Source organism: Acomys russatus, chromosome 3 (assembly GCF_903995435.1).
Source record: "Acomys russatus chromosome 3, mAcoRus1.1, whole genome shotgun sequence".
NCBI lineage: Eukaryota > Metazoa > Chordata > Mammalia > Rodentia > Muridae > Acomys > Acomys russatus.
In genome coordinates this window covers 85,727,361-85,747,133 of record NC_067139.1, presented here as the reverse complement: position 1 = coordinate 85,747,133, position 19,773 = coordinate 85,727,361, and the positions used below count along the sequence as shown (strand labels likewise).

Below are 19,773 nucleotides of genomic sequence, written 5' to 3'. Positions count from 1 at the left end.
TCTCCTTGAGACTGGGTCCCTTGTTTAACCCTGCACAATAGGAGAATACTGTCTCCATCTCCCAACAGGAACACTGGCTTTACAAACTGGCAGCCAGCTTTACATGGGCTCTGGGGATTTGAATCCTGGCCCTTTCTCTCTAGCTCCATAATAACGACACCGGATTTCAGTAACTTAGCTCCCCCTTGACAAGAGAATTTTCCTGTGTCAGTATAACTGCAGGAGGGTCTCAGGCTTTAAGCTAGCCTGGACTTGAGGGAGATCCTACCTCAAAAAACAGGGGTTGTGGGAGTGGGGGAAACAGGGGGACCCTGGAGCCATGTCTGTGTGGTTAAGAGCACTGGCTGCTCTTCCAGAGGATTTGGGATCCATTTCCAGCACCCATGTGGCAGCTCACAAACATCTGTAACTCCAGTTCCAGGAGACTCAATGCCCTCTTCTCTGGGCATGAATGTGGTGCACAGACAGACATACGCAGACAGACATACAGGCTGAGCACCCATACACATAAAATAAAGGCTAAAAATTTTTCTTTAAGATGGGCATGGTGGTGTATGCCTTTAATCCGAACACTTGGGAGGCAGAGGCAGGTGGATTTCTATGAGTTTGAGGCCAGCCTAGTCTACAAAGCCAGTTCAGGACAGCCAAGGCTACACAGAGAAACCCTGGGGTAGGGGTGGGGGGTAGGAAAAAAAAAACACCATCAGGCCTGATGATGGTGGCACACGTCTTTAATCCAGCATCTGGGAGGCAGAGGCAGGCAGATTTCTGAGTTTTAAGGCCAGCCTGGTCTACATACTGAAACCCTGACTCAAAACAACAACAGGGGCTGGAGAGATGGCAAAGAGATTAAGAGCACTGGCTGCTCTTCCAAAGGTCCTGAGTTCAATTCCCAGCAACCACATGGTGGCTCACATGGGGCCCTCTTCTGGACTGCAGGTGTACACGCAGATAGAGCACTCATATGCATTAAATTAAAAACAACAACAAATCCAAACAAACGGAAAAGGAGCTCTTAGAGAAAGGCACCAATTTAAAAAAAAGTCTAGCATCAAGCCAACATAGCACATGATAAACAGCAGTGGATTAAAAAAGTCTGTCAATGGACAAAAAATTAACAGATGAAAGATAGCATATGGCCGATAACAAACACCAGAAACAAACCATCGTGTAGGCATGTTACCGATCTACTGTCCTTACTTCTCCTTTTTCCAAACCCACATTTCATCCACTCATTTAAGAATCCGAGGACTGGGGCTAGAGATCGGCGGTAAAGCTGTTGCCTAGCACGTATGAGACCCTGGGTTCAGTCCCCAGTATCAGAGAACAGCAGCAAAAAAAAAAAAAAAAAAAAAAAAAAATTGGCATATGCAGTTACTGGGCTAGGTTATCAGTGATTCAAACAAAAACCACATCCGCGGATTAAAAGAACCCACAATCCGGAGCAGAAAAGACAAATGTATAGAGAGACAATGACTTAAATAGAGGTCTCCACAGAGCATGAGGACAGAAGAGAGAAAGCAACCTTGTTCTGCAAGGCTCAGCAAAGGGCAGGGTGAGTTCACCAACGAATAAATCCCCAGGCTTGGAAGAACCGAGTTAAGAATTTCTCCTGGGGATAACGGTCGCAGCATGGAGTATGGTAAGTGCCCAAGTATGACGTGCTAAGATTCTCCATTCAAGCTTACTCTAATCACTGAGTTATAATCACAAGACGCGCAGAGGAGGAAGGGATGACACTTGGGTTTCGGAAACCTGCACCGTCCCAACCACTCCGGTGTAGTTTGGGGTTTTCCTATGAGGACAAATAGTTGCTGCTGAATTTAACTCGTGGAGCATTTCCTACTTTTCAGAAAACACTAGGACAACGGTGCGGAGAAGGGACTACGACGGCTCGTATGCTTTCCACCAGTCCTTGATAACGGAGAGCAACAGCCCGAGCCGTATGCTCGAACGCTGAAGGCCACGGAAGTCTCCCGCCAGCTGCCGCGCATCCGAAGAGCCTCAAACACTACATGCCGCTGCTTCGTCTTTTCGGTCAAAACGACGCTTCAAACTCCCCTAAGCATCCACCCTGCACACACGCGGCCAGGGTCCTTCCCGAGGCGTCACTCCGCGCTGCTCGCCCGACATCCCGCACCGTCCTCCCGGGGCTGCTCGGAGCTCCCCCCCAGGACTCTCCCCCACACCGTGCCCACACCGTCCCCGAGGGCCGCGCATCCCCCACATACTCCCTCGCACTTCATGTCCAGGATCTTCTCCACCTCGAACACGTCCTCCCCATCCTCCTCGCTGTCCCCAACCGCCTCCGTCCCTTTAGTGGCTGGGTCCTTCTCTTCGCCCGCGGCCCCAGCTCCTCCTTCGGCCTCGGGAGACCGGCCAGTGCTGTAGGGAACTGACATAACTAGCGCGCCCACACTCAAGCTTCCCTCAGCCGCCACCGGCGGCGCCGCCATCACAGACAGTGTGCAAACCGACGGGAAAACCGCCCGAGACGCGCCCCGAGACAGCTCCGCGCGCCCGCCGCCCCGCCCTCATACGCTTCAGCGGCGTGACTCGACCGTGCGGAAAGCCAGCCAATTGTGGGGCTCCGAGATCCGGATTGGCACCCAGGGCAACCAATCACGCAGAGGCTCCCCTCCCCCCCCCACACCCACCCCCTCCAGCCCTGGAGAGTCTACGGGAAGTGGGTGGGCGGGTCGAAGGGCTAGCTTAGGAAGAACGCAGCCGGGGGGCTGGCGGGTGGCGTCGGAGCGGAAGGGTTCCCCCGGGGACAATGCGAGGGGCGGTCCTAGCGCTTAACCTCCCGGCGCCCGGGGAGCCGGCCGCCTGAGGAGAGCTGCTTTTTTTTTTTTTTTTTGGCTTAATCCGAGCTTTGGCTTCCCAGGCAGGGATTTTAGAAAGCGACCCTCGGTGTTTATCAGAGCCGCCTGAGCGGAATGGCTGCCCAAGAATTCCTTCGTATGGTTTTGGCTGGCTTACAACGTGTCATTAATCAAACCAATTAAATACAGACCATAGAGATGTTTCATTTTAACGAGTAGCATTTAAAGCTGGGGGCCTGGGAGATGATGGTTTAGCAGATTGAGGACCTGAGTTTGATTTCCAAGGATCACACATAGTGAACGAGAGAATTGACCCCAAATTGCCTTCTGTCGTCCTCCAGCACTGAAGAAGCTGAGACTGAAGGATTTTTTGAAGAATTTAAGGTCGACCTACATAGCAAGACACTATCAAATAATAATTTATCAGACTTAAACTATTGGGCCTTGAACGTAGTTGAGTGACGAGCATTTGCATGGCAGGTGAAGATGGGAGGCTTGGTTCCAGTACCTGAGTAAAAGTTGGTTCTCTCCTTCCGAAGATGGAGCGCAGGTTGTCTTGCTTGGCGGTTCATGGGCTATAGTTAATTAACTGGATCATTCACACCTGATACGCCAGCCGAACCCATTTATGTGTTTGTTTCCAAGTTCTCTTTTTATTGAGTTGAAAATATCAGAGCCGCTCTTTTTCCGGTTCTTGTGGCTGGAGCAACCATGAGCAGGAAAGTCTCCCCCACACGCTGTACGGGGCGGTGCGGGTTTGTCCTGCGCGGGGACCAGCACAAATGCCAGAAGTTTCTGGAGACGGTGGAGCTGCAGATCAGCCTGAAGAGCTATGACCCTCAGAAGGACAAACGCTTCTCGGGCACCGTCAGGCGAGAGTCCACTCCTTGCCCCAAGTTCTCAGTGTGCGTCCTGGGGGACGAGCAGTGCGGTGATGAGGCCAGGGCCGTGGATATCCGCCACATGGACTTCGGGGCGCAGAAGAAACTTAATAAGAACAAAAAGTTGCTCAAAAATCTGGCCAAGAAGTATGATGCCTTTCTGGCCTCAGAGTCTCTCTGATGAAGCAGATCCCACGTATCCTGGGCCCAGGCTTAAACAAGGCCGGCAAGTTCTCCTTCCCTGCTGACACACAATGAAAACATGGTGGCCAAAGCTGATGAGGTGATGAAGAAGCTGTGTCTGGCTGTTGCTGTTGGCCACGTGAAGATGACTGATGATGAGCTGGTCTACAACATCCACCTGGTTGTCAATTTCTTAGTGTCCTTGCTCAAGAGGAACTGGCAAAACATCCGGGCTTTGTACATTAAAAGCACCATGGGCAAGCCCCAGCGTCTGTACTAGAACACCCCAATAAACCTTAGCGCTAACCCCCCCCCACTAAAATAAAATATCAGAGCCATGTGTGGGGGTTGATGCAAGAAAAATTTGAATAATGTTGATGCTATGAAGGATTTACTAATAAACTTGACTCCAGTGTGGCTGGACAGTAAGTAGTTTAATAACCAGGCTTGTTAGAAACTCTAGGAAAGAAGTTTTTGTGCCAAAATGGAAGTTTTGCGTTGCTGAGAAAGTTTCTGCCAATGTTTGTGCACTAAAATTGACTTCCAATTAGACTCCATTCCCACAACAAAAGGATACAACCGTAGCTTACAAGTAGCCATTAAGCCTATCCCCTTATTAAAAAAAAAAAAAACATGTCCCTAAGGGGCAGCTCAGTGGCTGAGTCCCAAGTCACAAATGTCATTAAGTCCTAGCCTGCCATCAAGTCCCCTGTGCCTTTGCCAGAAAAGCATAATTCTGCCAGGTAGGCAAGATGACTCAGGGCAACAACTATTTGAAAAGAACAACACTGGCGTGTATATACTTAGAAATAATTCTGATAATATTCTTGCTGTGTAAATCTCCTATCTGCCTGAGTGACGAGACTTTCAGCCTTCTTTCTGTTTAAATTGTTCCAAGAGTAACCTGGAGCTGGGACCTGAATGAGATTTAAGAATAATAAGCCAGCACGCCTATTATCCCAGCAATCAGGGAGGCAGAGGCAGGTGGATCTCTGTGAGTTTGAGGCCAGCCTGGTCTACAAATCGAGTCCAAAACAGCCAAGGCTACACCGAGAAACCCTGTCTCAGAAAAACAACAAAACAAAACAAAAACAAAAATCCATCTTTAATAAATTATATTAATACATGATATCAGATGTAGATGGAAGACATCATAGATAAATATAGCAACATGTATCAGAAAATGATCTAATAAAGTGATTTGCTCATAGTCAACTGACAATTGTTCAATGCTCATATAATACTGTTAGGGAAATTATCTTTCTTGCTTTGATATTCTTTGTTTCTTCTTTTTTTATTTTTATTATTATTATTATTATTATTATTATTATTATTATTATTATTATTATTATTTGGCTTTTCGAGACAGAGTTTCTCTATGTTATCTTGGCTGTCCTGGACTCGATTTGTAGACCAGGCTGGCCTTGAACTCACAGAAATCCACCTGCCTTTGTCTCCCAAATGCTGGGATTAAAGGTGGCTAAAATAATCTCTTGCACTCAGAGACTGGAACTTTTTGCTGGACCTCATACCAGAGTTGTTAATCTGATGCCCTCTTCTGGCCTCTGAGGGTACCAGGCCACACAGGTGGTACATGGACCTACATGCAGGCAAAATAGCCCTATACATAAAATGAAAGGGGGTGGGAGGCTGACAAACCCAGAATATGGACTGTCTATTTGGGCAGGTAAAATTGTTTCTTCACAAGACAAAAATGAAAGATTTACAGATTTATTAAAACATAGCAATATGCTTATTTACTTGTTTGGAGACAGGGTCTTGCTATGTAGCTCAAGATGGCCTGGAACAACTTACTTCATAGCCTAGGCTAGCCTCAAATGGCAATCCTCCTGCCTTTAGTTTCCAAGTGCTAGGGTTACAGGTATACACCACTAGGTCTTATCTTTGTTTGGGGTGTTCAATTTGTAAAACAAAACAAAACAAAACAAAAAACTGTCTTAGAAAGATATCACTCTGGGGCTGGAGAGATGGCTCAGAGATTAAGAACACTGACTGCTCTTCCAGAGGTCCTGAGTTCAATTCCCAACAACCACATGGCGGCTCACAACTTTCTATACTGTGATCTAATGCCTTCTTCTGGCCTGTGGGTGTAAATGCAGACAGTACTGTATTCATAATAATAAATAAATCTTTGAAAAAAAGAAAGATAGCACTCTCCAGGCAGTGGTAGTGCACACCTTCAAGGCCAGCCTGGTCTACAGAGAGTTCAAGGACAGCCAGGGCTACACAAAGAAACCCTGTCTTGAAAAACAAAAACAAAACAAACAAAAAAGACCACTGTAATGAAATAAGTATGAATACTACAGATGAATTTCCTTATTTTTATTTTTATTATTATTGTGGATATTGCCACTATCTGTGTGAGGCCACCAGCAACTTTGTGGAGTCCTTATTTATTTATTTATTTATTTATTTATTTATTTATTTATTTGGTTTTTCGAGACAGGGTTTCTGTGTAGCCTTGGCTGGCCTGGAATCACTTTGTAGACCAGGCTGGCCTCGAACTCAAAGCGATCCACCTGCCTCTGCCTCTTGAGTGCCGGGACTAAAGGCATGTGCCACCACCACCCAGCGTGGAGTCCTTTCATTCCATCTTCATGTGGACTCTAGAGATTGAACTCAAGTCTCCAGGCTTTCATGCTCAGTGTCTTTACTCATCGAGCTATTGTACAGGCTTGTTCATGCTTTTCCATTTATCCATATCCAGATCCTCAGGCAGGGAAGAGGCCAAGCATCACTGCCACAGTATGTTCCTACTGCACTTACATGCTGCTGGCCCAGCCTCCTGGGTTGGTCTCTGAGTCACACTGGATGATCAAAGAAAGAGGGTCCCTCCAGGAGGAAATATGGCCTCGCAAGCAGCAGGGACGTCTAGCTTCTGATGGACTGAACCTCGAACAGCTGTGCAGAAGGCTGCTTAGCGTTTTGTTCTTGTGTTTTTGTTTTTGTTTTTCAAGACAGGGTTTCTCTGTGCAGCCCTGGCTGTCCTGGACTTGCTTTGTAGACCAGGCTGGCCCCAAACTCACAGTGATCCACCTGCCTCTGCCTCCCAAGTGCTGGGATTAAAGGTGTGCACCACCACATCCGGCCAAAGGCTGCTTAGAGTAAAACATGTTCCTCATAACAAACCCAGATCCAGTCTACATGTTTCTCGAAGGAACGCCTCACCATTGCAACTGCAGTCCGTATTGTGCACTGTTGACAGCATTCAATAAGGCAAGATGTTCCGAGTTTACCAAGACTGTCTTGTGACTCGAGTTATGCAAAGGTAAAGCTCCCTCAGAAAAACACAGCAAAGTTCTATAAATCACAGCAAACAACCACCGTTTTCTACAATGATTTCTTCGATGTCTAAGTACTTCTAAAACAACATTCTGATGTTTGTCTTCGATACAGTGACTCTACGAATTTTTCCCTTTAGATTCCTGAATATATCTCCCCTGCTTGAATAAATGGCAGCTTGCCTAGCTTGGGACTCATGACTTTGAAAGTGTTTCTCACTTCCTTATTTGCTGATAATCAATTTTCCTCTGCATACTTGTTCTTGGTGTTTTGTTTGTTTTAGCTTCCCACCTAACAGGAGTCCCATTCTGCCATGACAGACTAGTCCAGGAAAACCAGTGAAAAAGGAAGCAGAAAGCCGGGTGTGCTGGTGCCAGCCTGTAATCCCAGCACTGGAGAGGGCAGAGGCAGGAGGATGGTTATGAGTTCCAGGCCAGCCTGGTCTACAAAGTGAATCCAGGACAGCCAGGGCTACACAGAGAAACCCTGTCTTGAAAAAAACCAAAAACAAACAAACAAAAAAGCAAGAGTTTCAGTTGGAAGGGAAATCTTAAACTAAGAGTAAGTCCTGGGTTCTAAGTGAATATTGAAGAGAACAAGAATAAGTGTGAATACACACAAGACAGAATTTATTTTTTAAAGTGTTTACACAAGGTCTTTACACAAAGGGCTAGAGCAATGGCCTGAAGTGGAAGTTCTGCTAACTTTTCCCTTGCTATGACAAATACCTTAGAGAAACTTTTTTTTTTAAGTTTGGGCCAGGTAGCCATGATGTACACCTTTAATCCCAGCACTTGGGAGGCACAGGCAGGTGGATTTCTAAATTCAAGGCCAACCTGGTCTACAGATCAAGTTCCAGGACAGCCTGGGCTAACCCACCAGTGGTTAGGAGCACTGGCTGCTGTTCCTGAGGTCCTGAGTTCAATTCCCAAAAACCGCATGGTGGCTCACAACCATCTGAGGTGAAATCTGTACTTGCTTTGTAGCCCAGGCTGGCCTCGAACTCCCAGCGATCTTCCTGCTTCTGCCTCCCAAGTGTTGGGATTAAAGGCATCTGCCACCACCCTGGCAAATAATTTTTTTTTTTTTTTAAAAAGAAAGAAAAGCTGAGCATGGTGGCACATGCCTTTAATCCCAGCACTTGGGAGGCAGGCAGAGGCAGAGGCAGAGGCAGAGGCAGGTGGATCGCTGTGAGTTCGAGGCCAGCCTGGTCTACAAAGCGAGTTTAGGACAGCCAGGGCTAATACAGGGAGACCCTGTCTCAAAAAAAAAAAAAAAAGAAAAGAAAAGAAAAGAAAAAAAGAAAAAAGGAGCCAGGTGTGATGGTCTACAAAGCAAAAGTCCAGAACAGCCAAGGCTACACAAAGAAACTCTGTCCTCTGTCTCAAAAAGGTAATAATAATAATAATAATAATGGTTTTTATGGACCATTGTTTTAAGAAGTTTCCAATTATGTATAGCAAATTCTCTTTTGTAACACCTTTAGCTTTTAGGTCCTTTCCAACTAGAGCGAGAGGGCCAAATTTCAATGTTTCAAGCTGCTTTAAATGATTCCTATGTATTGTTTTTAAAATTTATCTGTATTACCTGTAGGCCTGGCTAGCAATCAATTAAGACACAGACACTTGCTATATTTTAAAATAGCCTTAGTTACCCTGGGGCAGGGCAGATATCTATCCTCTAAGCTACCTCCCACAGTGGGGCAGGCATGGGATCCCTATCTCAATGCCATGCCATCTGTTTTCAATAACTTTTATCAAACTACCTCCCATCCATAATCCCAAATACGTGTTAATGTTTTTTATCTCGGCTGGATTTTCTGTGGACCGTGTGCCTCTCCTCCAGCTAACCCATGGCGGCCTTTCTCTCTTCCCTTCAGGGCTCTCTCCTTTCCTCTTGTGGCCATCTTTCTTTCCAGACCTATGTGGTGGTTCGGCGATCAACTTGACACACAGATTTGTTCCATCTGGTTTTCTATTTTAAGTGACGGTTTATTTTGCATTTGATTTAAAATTCTGTTCATTATAATCTAAAGTATTTCCATAGCTCAAAGTCCATGCTGGGGACACTATGCCTTAGGAAACTCCTGCTCACTCCGTGTGAGGCAGGGAAGCCAAATATGCTTCCGTCCAAGGTCAGAGGCCTCCACTGATTCTAGGCTCGAGGTGAGACAAAACATCATGGCAGACAGTAGGTGGCAGAGAAGAGTGGCTTTACTTCAGGACAGACAGGAAGTGGAGAGTAAAAGCAAGCATAAGAGATGGTACAGCCTGGTCTACCAAGCGAGTTCAGGACAGCCAAGGCTACACAGAGAAACCCTGTCTCGGGAAAAAAAAAAAAAAAAGAGAGATGGTACAGCCTTCAAAGGCACCCCTCCATCGATCTACTTCTTTTAACCAGGCCCTCCCTCCTGCTTTCCAGCATTTTCCAACAAAGGCATCATATGAGAAACTCATCAAGGGATTACTCCAATGCTTCAGTCGAAGCCCTCAGGATGTACGGCTAGTCTGGTGACAACCAAGCTCCCAGTATATGAACCCCCAAAGGACATTTCCTAGTCAAACCAAATGTAACAATAAAAAAGGCAGCTTACTGTGGATCATAGTCCTACGTGTAAAATTCCAAACCTAGGAAATGTCCAGGAGGTGAAATAGCAGAAAACTCAGTTGACCTTTGGTTTGATTGATTGATTTTTAGAATGTGAGAAGAAAAATGAGATCCGTGGAAGAACTGGAAGCAGTGCATCTGCAGACACAAGAGGAAGCGTGGGTACCAAGTGAGACTGTCTAGGGACCAGGGGCCCTAGACACTGAACACAGCCACTAGCCGGACCAACTCCCTCCTGTCCTGCGCAATCTCTCAACCTTCCGCTGGGCTTCTGAAGGGAAGACGCCATGAGCCCACCCCCCCCCCAGACACTGAAACAGTCTCTAATATTACAGTTTTGTTTTTTTACAGCTTTTATTGTTGTTAAATGCTTAATCAATCCTGCTTCTATTTATTTTAAAGGGTCTGGTAACCATACTAAAAACAAACCCAAACAAAACTAATCAGACGTCATTATTGGTACCTCTTACTATTTGATTCTTTTCTATGCGGATATATGGGAAAGGTGACAGGGCAGTGGTGGTGCATGCCTTTAACCCCAGCACTCTGGTTTACAGAGTGAGTGCTAGGACAGCCAGGGCTACACAGAGAAACCCTGTCTTGAAAAAACAAAAACAAAACAACAACAAAAGAAACACGAGAAAGGTTTAAAATGCAGTCTCACTGGAGTCAGCCTTGATTGTAGTGTAGAACTCGGTGAAGAGAAGTGTTGGCTTGGGGCTGCAGCCCCAGAAGTTGCTTTGTGGCCGACTCCCAGTCTTTACCCAGCTCGAGCCGCTGGCAGATAGATGGGTACTGTCCTTCGGTTCTTCTGGCCCATTCACTTGCTTTCTTTATGTTCTCAAAAGCCCATGGAAAATTCCTAGATTAAAAAAAAAAAGTTTCTATTGGTTCAGAATATGTGAAAGGTAATGTGGTACTAGATCGATAGCAATGTATTGGATAAAATGATTCTCTCAAAAACGAAGATTTTTCACTCGAGAGGCAGAGGGAGGCGGATCACCGTGAGTTCGAGGCCAGCTTGGTCTACAAAGTGAGTCCAGGACAGCCAAGGCTACACAGAGAAACCCTGTCTCAAAAAAACCAAAAACTTAAAAAATAAAATAAATAAAAAGATTTTAATATAAGCAATTCTTGAAATCTGAATAAAGTTCTTCCCATCTGCCATGGGGATTTTGAAGTTACTCAGTACATTTCTACATTTCTTACTTCCCAGCTCTCACTGTGAACAGCAGCCACCACCCCCCACGCCCTCTACCTCAGGAGAACTGCAGCTTTTTCCTGCCTCTTTATATTTGTTTCTTTTTTTTTTTTTTTTTTTTTTTTTTTGGTTTTTCGAGACAGGGTTTCTCCGTGTAGCCTTGGCCATCCTGGACTCACTTTGTAGACCAGGCTGGCTTCGAACTCACAGCAATCCGCCTGCCTCTGCCTCCCGAGTGCTGGGATTAAAGGCATGCGCTTCTTATTGCTCTTTTCCCAGCATTCCTGATGCCCAGGTTCGATGTCTATTCACTGTTTGGGAGTTTTCTTTCCTTTGTTTGTTTGTCTGTTTGTCTGTTTGCCTGTTTGTTTGTTTGTTTTTTGAGACAGGGTTTCTTTTTGTAGCTCCACTTTGTATACCAGGCTGTCCTCAAACTCACAGAGCTCCACTTGCCTGTGCCACCATGCCTGGCTTTTTTCTTTTCTTTTAAAGTTTTATTTTTATTTATTTTTATTTTATGTGCATTGGTGTTTTGCCTGCATGTATGGTTGTGGGAGGATGTCAGATCCCCTGGAACTGGAGTTACAGACAGTTGTGAGCTGTTACGTGGGTTCTGGGAATTGAACCTGGGTCCTTAAGAACAGTCAGTGCTCCAGCCTATCTGGGAGTTTTCTTTCTTCTTCCTTTTTGTTTTCTTTGTTTGTTTTTGTTTCTGTTGTTGTTTTTTTCAAGACAGGGTTTCCCTGTGTAATAGCCTTAGCTGTCCTGAACTCACTTTGTAGACCAGGCTGGCCTCAAACTCACAGCGATCCACCTGCCTCTGCTTCCCAAGTGCTGGGATTAAAGACGTGAGCCTCCATCCCAGGCTTTTGTCTGGGAATTTTCAACTTGTTCCAGATACTTGAAGAACACCTAAGAGTCAGCTGTAAAGAGCTACATCCCAGCCTTTACATCAAAGTTTTAAAATGTAATTTAACTTATTAGTGTGTGTGTGTGTGTGTGTGTGTGTTGCCTGTGTAAGAAAGCTATGAATTTACTGTGAACTATAGATTGGGCAGAGTGCAGAATGTTCTTCCCACAAAGTGGGTGTGCTGAATAGGTTTGGTTGGTTGGTTGGGTTGGTTTGTTGGTTTTTTTGAGACAGGGCCTTTCTGTGTTAGCCTTGGCTGTCCTGGACTAGCTTTGTAGACCAGGCTGGCCTCGAATTCACAGCGATCCGCCTGCTTCTGCCTCCCGAGTGCTGGGATTAAAGGCTTGCGCCACCACACCCGGCTTGTTTGTTTGTTTTGTTTTTTAATTGATTTACCTTTATTTTATAAGCATTGGTGTTTTGCATATATGTATGTCTATGAGCGCCAGATCTTGGAGTTATAGACAAGTGTGAGCTGCCATGTGGGTGCTGGGATTTGAACCTGGGTCCTCTGGAAAAGCAGTCAGTGCTCTTAACCGCAGAGCCATCTCTTCAGGCCCTGTGCTAAACAGATTTATGCCAACTTGACACAAGCTAAAATCATCTGAGAGGAGGCAACTTCAGTTAAAATGACTCCATAAGATCAGGCTGAAGCAGGGTGCTAGAGAGATAGTGCATTGGTTAAGAGCATTGACTGTTCTTCCAGAGGATCCAGGTTCAATTCCAAGCACCCACTTGGCAGCTCACAACTGTCTGTACTCCAAGATGTTACACCTTCACACAGACATATGTGGAGGCAAAACACCAATGCACATGAATTAAAAAATTGCTAAAAAAAGATCAGACTTGTAAGTCTATAGGGCGTGTTTGTTTGTTTGCTTGTTTTTTGAGACAGGGTTTCTCTGTGTAGCCTCGGCTGGCCTGGACTCACATTGTAGACCAGGCTGGCCTCGAACTCACAGCAATCCACCTGCTTCTGCCTCCCGAGTGCTGGGATTAAAGGCGTGCGCCACCACTGTCCAGCATATAGGGCATTTTTAAAAATAAAGGATGGATGGGGGAATGCCCAGCCCACTGTGGGTGGTGCCATCCCTGGGCTGGTAGCCCTGGGGCCTATAAGAAAGCTGACTGTGCAAGCCATGAGGAGTAAGCCAGTGAGCAGCAGCCCTCCTGCCTCCAGGCTCCTGCCCTGATTGATGATGGACTGTGATGTGGAAGTGTAAGCAAAATAAATTCTTTCCACCCAAGTAGCTTCAGTCATAGTGTTTTATCACAGCAATAGTAACCCTGACTGAGTCAGTGGCCTTCTAGAAAGAGTTGCATAAGCCATGTTAAGGGAATGTGCCTGAAGCGAGGACATGGAGTGACTGTCCTTGCATGTGTCCACATTCTCTCTGTGGGAAAGGCAAAGGCCTGGGAGGAATACGCATGCATCCTTTTACCTGACCAAAGATGGTAAGACATAACACCAGCTGTACTCCCTGCAGGACTTGTTTCTGCTTAAGCTAACTGTAAACATTACCTCATGTTTTGTTTGCTTTAATAATAAAATTAAAAGTGCTTTGTTTGGCCGGGCGTGGTGGCGCACGCCTTTAATCCCAGAACTCAGGAGGCAAAGGCAGGTGGATTGCTGTGAGTTTGAGGCTAGCCTGGTCTACAAAGTGAGTCTAGGACAGCCAAGGTTATACAGAGAGACCCTGACTCAAAAAACAGACAAACCAAAAAGGGGGCTTTGTTTGCACTATTCTTTTGTTTTGAAGACAGAGTTTCTCTGTGTAGCCCTGGCTGTACTAAAACTGTGCTCTGTAGACCAGGCTGGCCCCAGAATTCAGTGATCCGCTTGCCTCTACCTCCCCAGTGCTGGGATTAAAGGTATGCCACTACTGCTTGGCTTGTTTACAATACTCTTGAGCTGCAATGCCCTACACACAGGTCTTAGAACATTCTTCAGTCCTCAGAGACTTAGAGCCTTGCTGGCCACAGGGCAGGCCTAGGCTGTGTGTGCGTGTGTGCGTGTGTGTGTGTGTGTGTGTGTGTGTTGTTCAGGACTGCAGGACTGAGCCCAGGTTCCAGTGCTCAGCAGGCAAGTGCTCTGTCACTGAGATTCAGCCTCAGCTTTCCTTTCTGACATTATTTAAATACTTAGACCCAGGGTGGGCACATGGCTCCCATTTGTGTTCTTTGGAACAGACCAGAAATCGTACTGAGGCTCTTCTGAAAGCACAGATGGATAACATGCTCTAGCGTGGAGCAGCAGCCAGGGACCCACAAAGCTATGCTCTAACACCAACATACACATGCAGTCTGAGGGTTAAAAAAAAATCTCATGGCAGTCATCTTTCTACCAGGCAAAGTGTAACCTGTGAACAAATTCCCTTTTAAGATTAGCATATGTGGGGCTGGAGAGTTGGCTCAGTGGTTAAGAGCACTGTCTGCTCTTCCAGAGGACCCGGGTTCGACTCCTAGCACCCACATTGCAGCTCACAGCTGTCTGTAGCTCCAAGATCTGGCACCCTCACACCAATGCACATAAATTTTTTAAAAAGTCTCAAAAAAAAAAAAAAAAAAAAAAAAAAAGATTAGCATATGCAGACGGGTATGGTGGCACAGAGGCAGGCAGATCTCTGTGAGTTCGAGGACAGCCTGGTCTACAAAGTAAGTCCAGGACAGCCAAGGCTACACAGAGAGACCCTGTCTCAAAAAACCAAAAACCAAAAACCAAACCAAACAAACAAACAAAAGGGTTAGCATACGCAGTCGGACATGGTGGCACACACCTTTAATCCCAGCACTTGGGAGGCAGAAGCAGGTAGATCTCTGTGAGTTCGAGGCCAGCCTGGTCTAAAGCGAGTCCAGGATAGCCAGGACTAAAAGAGAAACTTTGTCTCAAACAAAACAAAACAAAACAACAACAAAAAGATTAGCATATGCAACCCAGGCATGGTGGCACAACCTGCAATCCCAGCAGGGAGGCAGAAACAGGACTGCTGCAAAATTGAAATCGATCTCATTTGGCGTAGCATGTTGAAAACCAGCCTGTGGGAGCTGGTCTCAAAAGCAAACAAAATATAAGAGGGAAAACTACCGGAAAAAGTTTTCAAGTTTCTTAGCAGGACATAAAAGCACCTGGAAATGAAGGCGTCATCCATCTTTGTCAGCGATTTGGCAACCATTCCTTCTTGTTCCAACGTGGTGTGAAGAAACTGCAGTACCAGCAAAGTGGCAATCAGGTCTAGGAGAAGGTCTCTTCCTTTTGTGCCTGAAAAAGCAAAGCTCTCCTTTACTTCTTGTGGTGGTTTGAAGGAGCAATGTCTCCTGGGCTCAGTCATGTATTTGAACACTTGGTTCCCAGATGGTGTTGCTGTTTGCGGGGGGGGGGGGTGTGGACGGTTCAGGACAAGGAGTCTTACTGGAGAAAGCAGTTCACTAGCGGTGGGATGCGAGAGCTTACAGCCTCCTTCTATTCTGTTTCCATGGTATGACACAGTGTGAGCAGCCAGCGACCTACTCAAGCCACCTGCTGCTACACCATCCCTGCCAATGTGGATTCTAACACTCTGGAGCTGAGAGCCAAAATAAAATTTCTTCCTTATGTTGCTTGTGGTATTTTTTTTAAAAAGGCTTATCTATTCATTTTATGTATAGGAGTGCTCTGTCTGCATGTCAGAAGACAGCATCAGATTTCAGTATTGGTGGTTGTGAGCTACCATGTGGTTGCTGGGAATCAAACTCAGGATTTCTGGAAGAGGACAGTACTTTTAATTGCTGAGCCATCTCTCCAGCTCTGTTTCTGGTACTTTAAGCACAGAAAAAGAAAAAAAAAGTAATTAATTAATGCCCTCTGTGCCTCAAATTGCCTGTGTATTAAAGTTCTACTGAAGAACTGCACATATATTAAGCACGTGTGGTCACTCATGACTGTAATCCCAGCACCTGGGAGGCTAAGACAGGAGGATTGCCATGAGTTCACGGCCAGCCTGAGCAACACAGTGCATTCTAGGCCAGCCTGGGCTCCAGAGCCAGACCCTGTCTGAAAACAAAAACAGACACCCAACATAATTATTCTATAATTGAATCATAATACGTAAAACTCTATAATATTTCAGAATTATGAGCCAATACATTTAGATTGTGCAAGCCAACAAAACCAACTCTGTATGCTTGAAAAGTCCTTAATTAGCCTCTTATTTCAATAGAAATTGTGAACAATCGGAGCATGTATGCCTGTCACACGATACTGACGGCTCTTTGGACACTGAGCTCCACTCAGAATCTCTCACCCCACCGTTTGCTGTCTACAATAACCAGAGAGGCATGGAGTATGAGGAAGAACTTTTAGTTTCTAAGTTTTGCTATAAACACCCAACAGATAAACAACAGACTTATCTGACTATACCAACGTGTCAAACTCATTCCGGCTATCAGTAGCTGATAAATCCAAACCAGAATATTTTAAAGCTAGATTGAGCGGGGGTTACATGCAGGTGTGAGACACCATGTTGATGCTGGGACCTTAACTCAGGTCCTCTGCAAGAGCAGTAAGCATTCTTCCCCACAGTGTAGCCTTGGCTGTCCTGGACTCACTTTGTAGACCAGGCTGGCCTCCAACTCCCAGAGATCCACTGGCTTCTGCCTCCTGAGTGCTGGGATTAAAGGCGTGCGCCACCACTGCCCGGCGTAGTAAGCATTCTTGTTTGTTTGTTTGTTTGTTTGTTTTTTGAGACAGGGTTTCTCTGTATAACAGCTCTGGCTGTTCTGGAACTCCCTCTGTAGTCCAGGCTGGCCTCGAACTCACGGAGACCCACCTGCCTCTGCTTCCCAGGTGTTGGGATTAAAGGCATGTGCCACCATGCCCAGCTCTGTTAACTCATTTTTAAATTGTGTATATACACTGTGTGTGGGAGCGGCACATGTATGGTACAGTGTGCATACGGAAGTCAGAGAACAATTTTTATAGAGTCAGTTCTCTCCTTCTATCCTTACATGGACTCTAGGGAGAGTACCAGACTTGGACATCAAGTGCCTTTAGCCACTGAGCCATCTTGTTAGCCTATATGTTATTTTGAAAGTCATTTTCAGACAGCTCATTAAAGAAGACTCATTTTTCTGGGTGGTGGTAGTGCATGCCTTTAATCTCAGCACTCAGGAGGTTGGAGGCAGGTAGATCTTTGCGAGTTTGAGGTCAGCTTGGTTTACAGAGGAAGTTCCAGGACAGCCAAGGCTACACAGAGAAAGCCTGTCCTGAAAAACAAACAAACCAACAGAATTTTTAGGGCTTGGAATACAAGTCTAGTGGTGGAGTGCCTGGCTACCATACATGAGACCCTGAACTCCAATGCATTAAAAAAAAAAAAAAAAAAAAAACCTAAGCCAGGCGTGGTGGTGCACGCCTTTAATCCCAGAACTCAGGAGGCAGAGGCAGGCGGATCACTGTGAGTTTGAGGTCAGCCTGGTCTACAAAGTGAGTCCAGGACAGCCAAGGCTACCCAGAGAGACCCTGTCTGGAAAAACAAAAACAAAAACAAAACACAAAACACAAAAACAAACAAACAAACAAAAAACCCAAACAAACAAACAAAAAACAAACCCAAACTAAAACAAAACTCAATTTGGTCAGTTGTGGTGGTGCACATCTGCATCCCTACATGTAGCAGGCTTCAGTAGAAGGGTCTGGCTGTGTAGCTTGGGCTATCTAATGAGACTGTGTCTCAGAAAACAATCTGTACGATCTTTAATGAAACCCCAAGTCTGATTTAATATGCAACACTTACACACACACACACACACACACACACACACACACACCACAGTGTACACACACGTAATATTGACCCAGAACATCTCAGTCTAGTGTATGAAGACCTCAAGATACCATGAAAACAGAGAGAGGCAGACAGCTCCAAGACCAAAGAGGCTGTAACTCATTTGGGCTTTAATGGTCAAGCTGCAAGCCCAAGTTGGATGTTCCCAGCCTGGGTCAAACTGAGAAGTCAGTTTCCAGCCTAGAGTAGAAGTGGCTTTGAAAGAACGTTTTTGGGTTATCTTAGGCTAATATCAAAGAGAAGGGCACATTCCCAGAGCTAAGATTTGTCTGTGAACCTCTACAAAGTGATGGGTGATGGATTTGCATATTCTAGTATGTTGGGAAACATACTAGAGGAAAACAAAACAAAACAAACAAACAAACAACAAAAAAAAAAAAAAAAAAAAAAAGGCTGGGTATGGTGCACGCCTTTAATCCCAGCACTCGGGAGGCAGAGGCAGGCAGATCACTGTGAGTTCGAGGCCAGCCTGGTCTACAAAGCAAGTCCAGGACAGCCAAGGCTACACAGAGAAACCCTGTCTTGAAAATACAAAAATCAACAAAAAAGGAAAACTGATAAGGACCGTTTTAGTTGGGTACAGGTCTTTGGGAACGGGGGTTTCTGAAGTGTCGGTGGGCAAAAGATAGGTGAGTGACAAACAGACCAACTCAGGGGAATTTTGAGTCTGGTTTGTCTCTGTTTGTCACTCGCTTATCTTTACCAACCAATGCTTCAAAAACTCCCAATCCCAAGGACCTATACCTGACTGAGACTGTCACGACAGACTGGTCTTGTGGGCTTTAACTTGGGGACGGCAGAAGGCATGCCACACTGAACCCATACATGAATGGTACCTTTTAGCTGTCTTTGTTTTGTTTTAAAGATTTACTTATTTTTTAATTGTGTATATACACTGTGGGTGGGAGGGGCACATGTATGCTACAGTGTGCATGTGCATGTGTATGGAATGTTTTGCCTGCAGGTATATATGTGTACCACACGTGTGAAGTGTTTTCGGAGGCCAGTAGAGGTCATGGAATCCCCTGGGACTGGAGATCTCCAGTGTGAGATGCTCTGTGGGGTGTTGGTAAAAAAAAATAATAAATAAATAAATTCAGGTTCTCTGTAAGAGCAGCAAGAGTTTTTAACTTCTAGGCCATCTCTCCATCCTCCATAGGGTCCTTACTCTGCAGCTTACGCTGACTCAAACCATGGCAACCTTCCAGCTTCAACATCCCCAAGTGCTGGGACACAGGCATGAGCCACCATGCCTGGTGCATTCTTCTGTTTGCCTGAATAAAGTTTTGCTGTGTATAGTGCTGATCTTTCTCTCTTTCTTTCTTTTTCTCAAGATAGGCTTTCTTTGTGTAGCCCTGGCTGTCCTGGAACTCCTCTGTAGACTGGGCTGGCCTGAAATTCAGAGATCGCCAGTCTCTGCCTCCTGAGTCCTGGGATTAAAGGCGTGCACCACCACTGCCTGACCTAATTTTCTTTATTCCTACATGGATGGGCATCTGGATTAGTTTCATATCTTGGATATTATGAACTGTGCCACAGTAAACATGGACAGGAGAGGATCTCTGTGATATGCAGACTTAGCTTCCCTCAGACAAATGCCCAGGAGTGGTATAACTGGATTATATAACAATTCTATTTTTAGAAAGTACCAGGCTGGAGAGATGGCTCAGTGGTTAAGAGAATTCATTGCTCTTCCCAAGGTCCTGAGTTCAATTCCCAGCACCCACACCGCAGCTCACAACTGTCTGATGCTGTTTTTCTTGTGTTAGATATAATGTAGACAAAGTATCCATACACATTAAATAAATAAACAAATCTTAAAAAAAAAGTGCCAGAGTAAATCACTATATTGAGCAGAATGTCCCCATCGGCCTGTAGGTACATATGTTGTGAGTTGGTTTGTTTTTTCTTCTTCTTTTTTTTTTTTGCTGTTTTTTTTGTTTGTTTGTTTCTCCAGACAGGGTTTCCCTGTATGGCCTTGGCTGTCCTGGACTGTCACAGAGATCCACCTGACTCTGCCTTCGTGAGTGCTGGGATTGCA

The 19,773-nt window shown here is 45.5% G+C and overlaps 2 protein-coding genes and 1 pseudogene across 2 annotated transcripts in view; 1 reads left to right on the top strand and 2 right to left on the bottom strand.

Moving 5' to 3' along the window:
- Positions 1-2,509, bottom strand: part of Mphosph8 (M-phase phosphoprotein 8) — a 34,631-nt gene extending 32,122 nt beyond the window's left edge. Inside the window, exon 1 of the mRNA XM_051143178.1 lies at positions 2,232-2,509. Within this exon, the coding sequence (XP_050999135.1) occupies positions 2,232-2,456 (225 nt within the window). The 5' untranslated portion in view covers positions 2,457-2,509. The remainder of the gene's footprint in view (positions 1-2,231) is intronic.
- Positions 2,510-3,531: 1,022 nt separating this feature from the next.
- LOC127186873 (60S ribosomal protein L10a-like) lies at positions 3,532-4,169 on the top strand (annotated as a pseudogene).
- Positions 4,170-10,287: 6,118 nt separating this feature from the next.
- Parp4 (poly(ADP-ribose) polymerase family member 4) overlaps positions 10,288-19,773 on the bottom strand; it is a 94,825-nt gene continuing 85,339 nt past the window's right edge. The window contains exons 35-36 of the mRNA XM_051143379.1: positions 15,037-15,169; positions 10,288-10,661 (exon numbers count right to left, since the gene is read on the bottom strand). Of these exons, the coding sequence (XP_050999336.1) occupies positions 10,469-10,661; positions 15,037-15,169 (326 nt within the window). The 3' untranslated portion in view covers positions 10,288-10,468. The remainder of the gene's footprint in view (positions 10,662-15,036; positions 15,170-19,773) is intronic.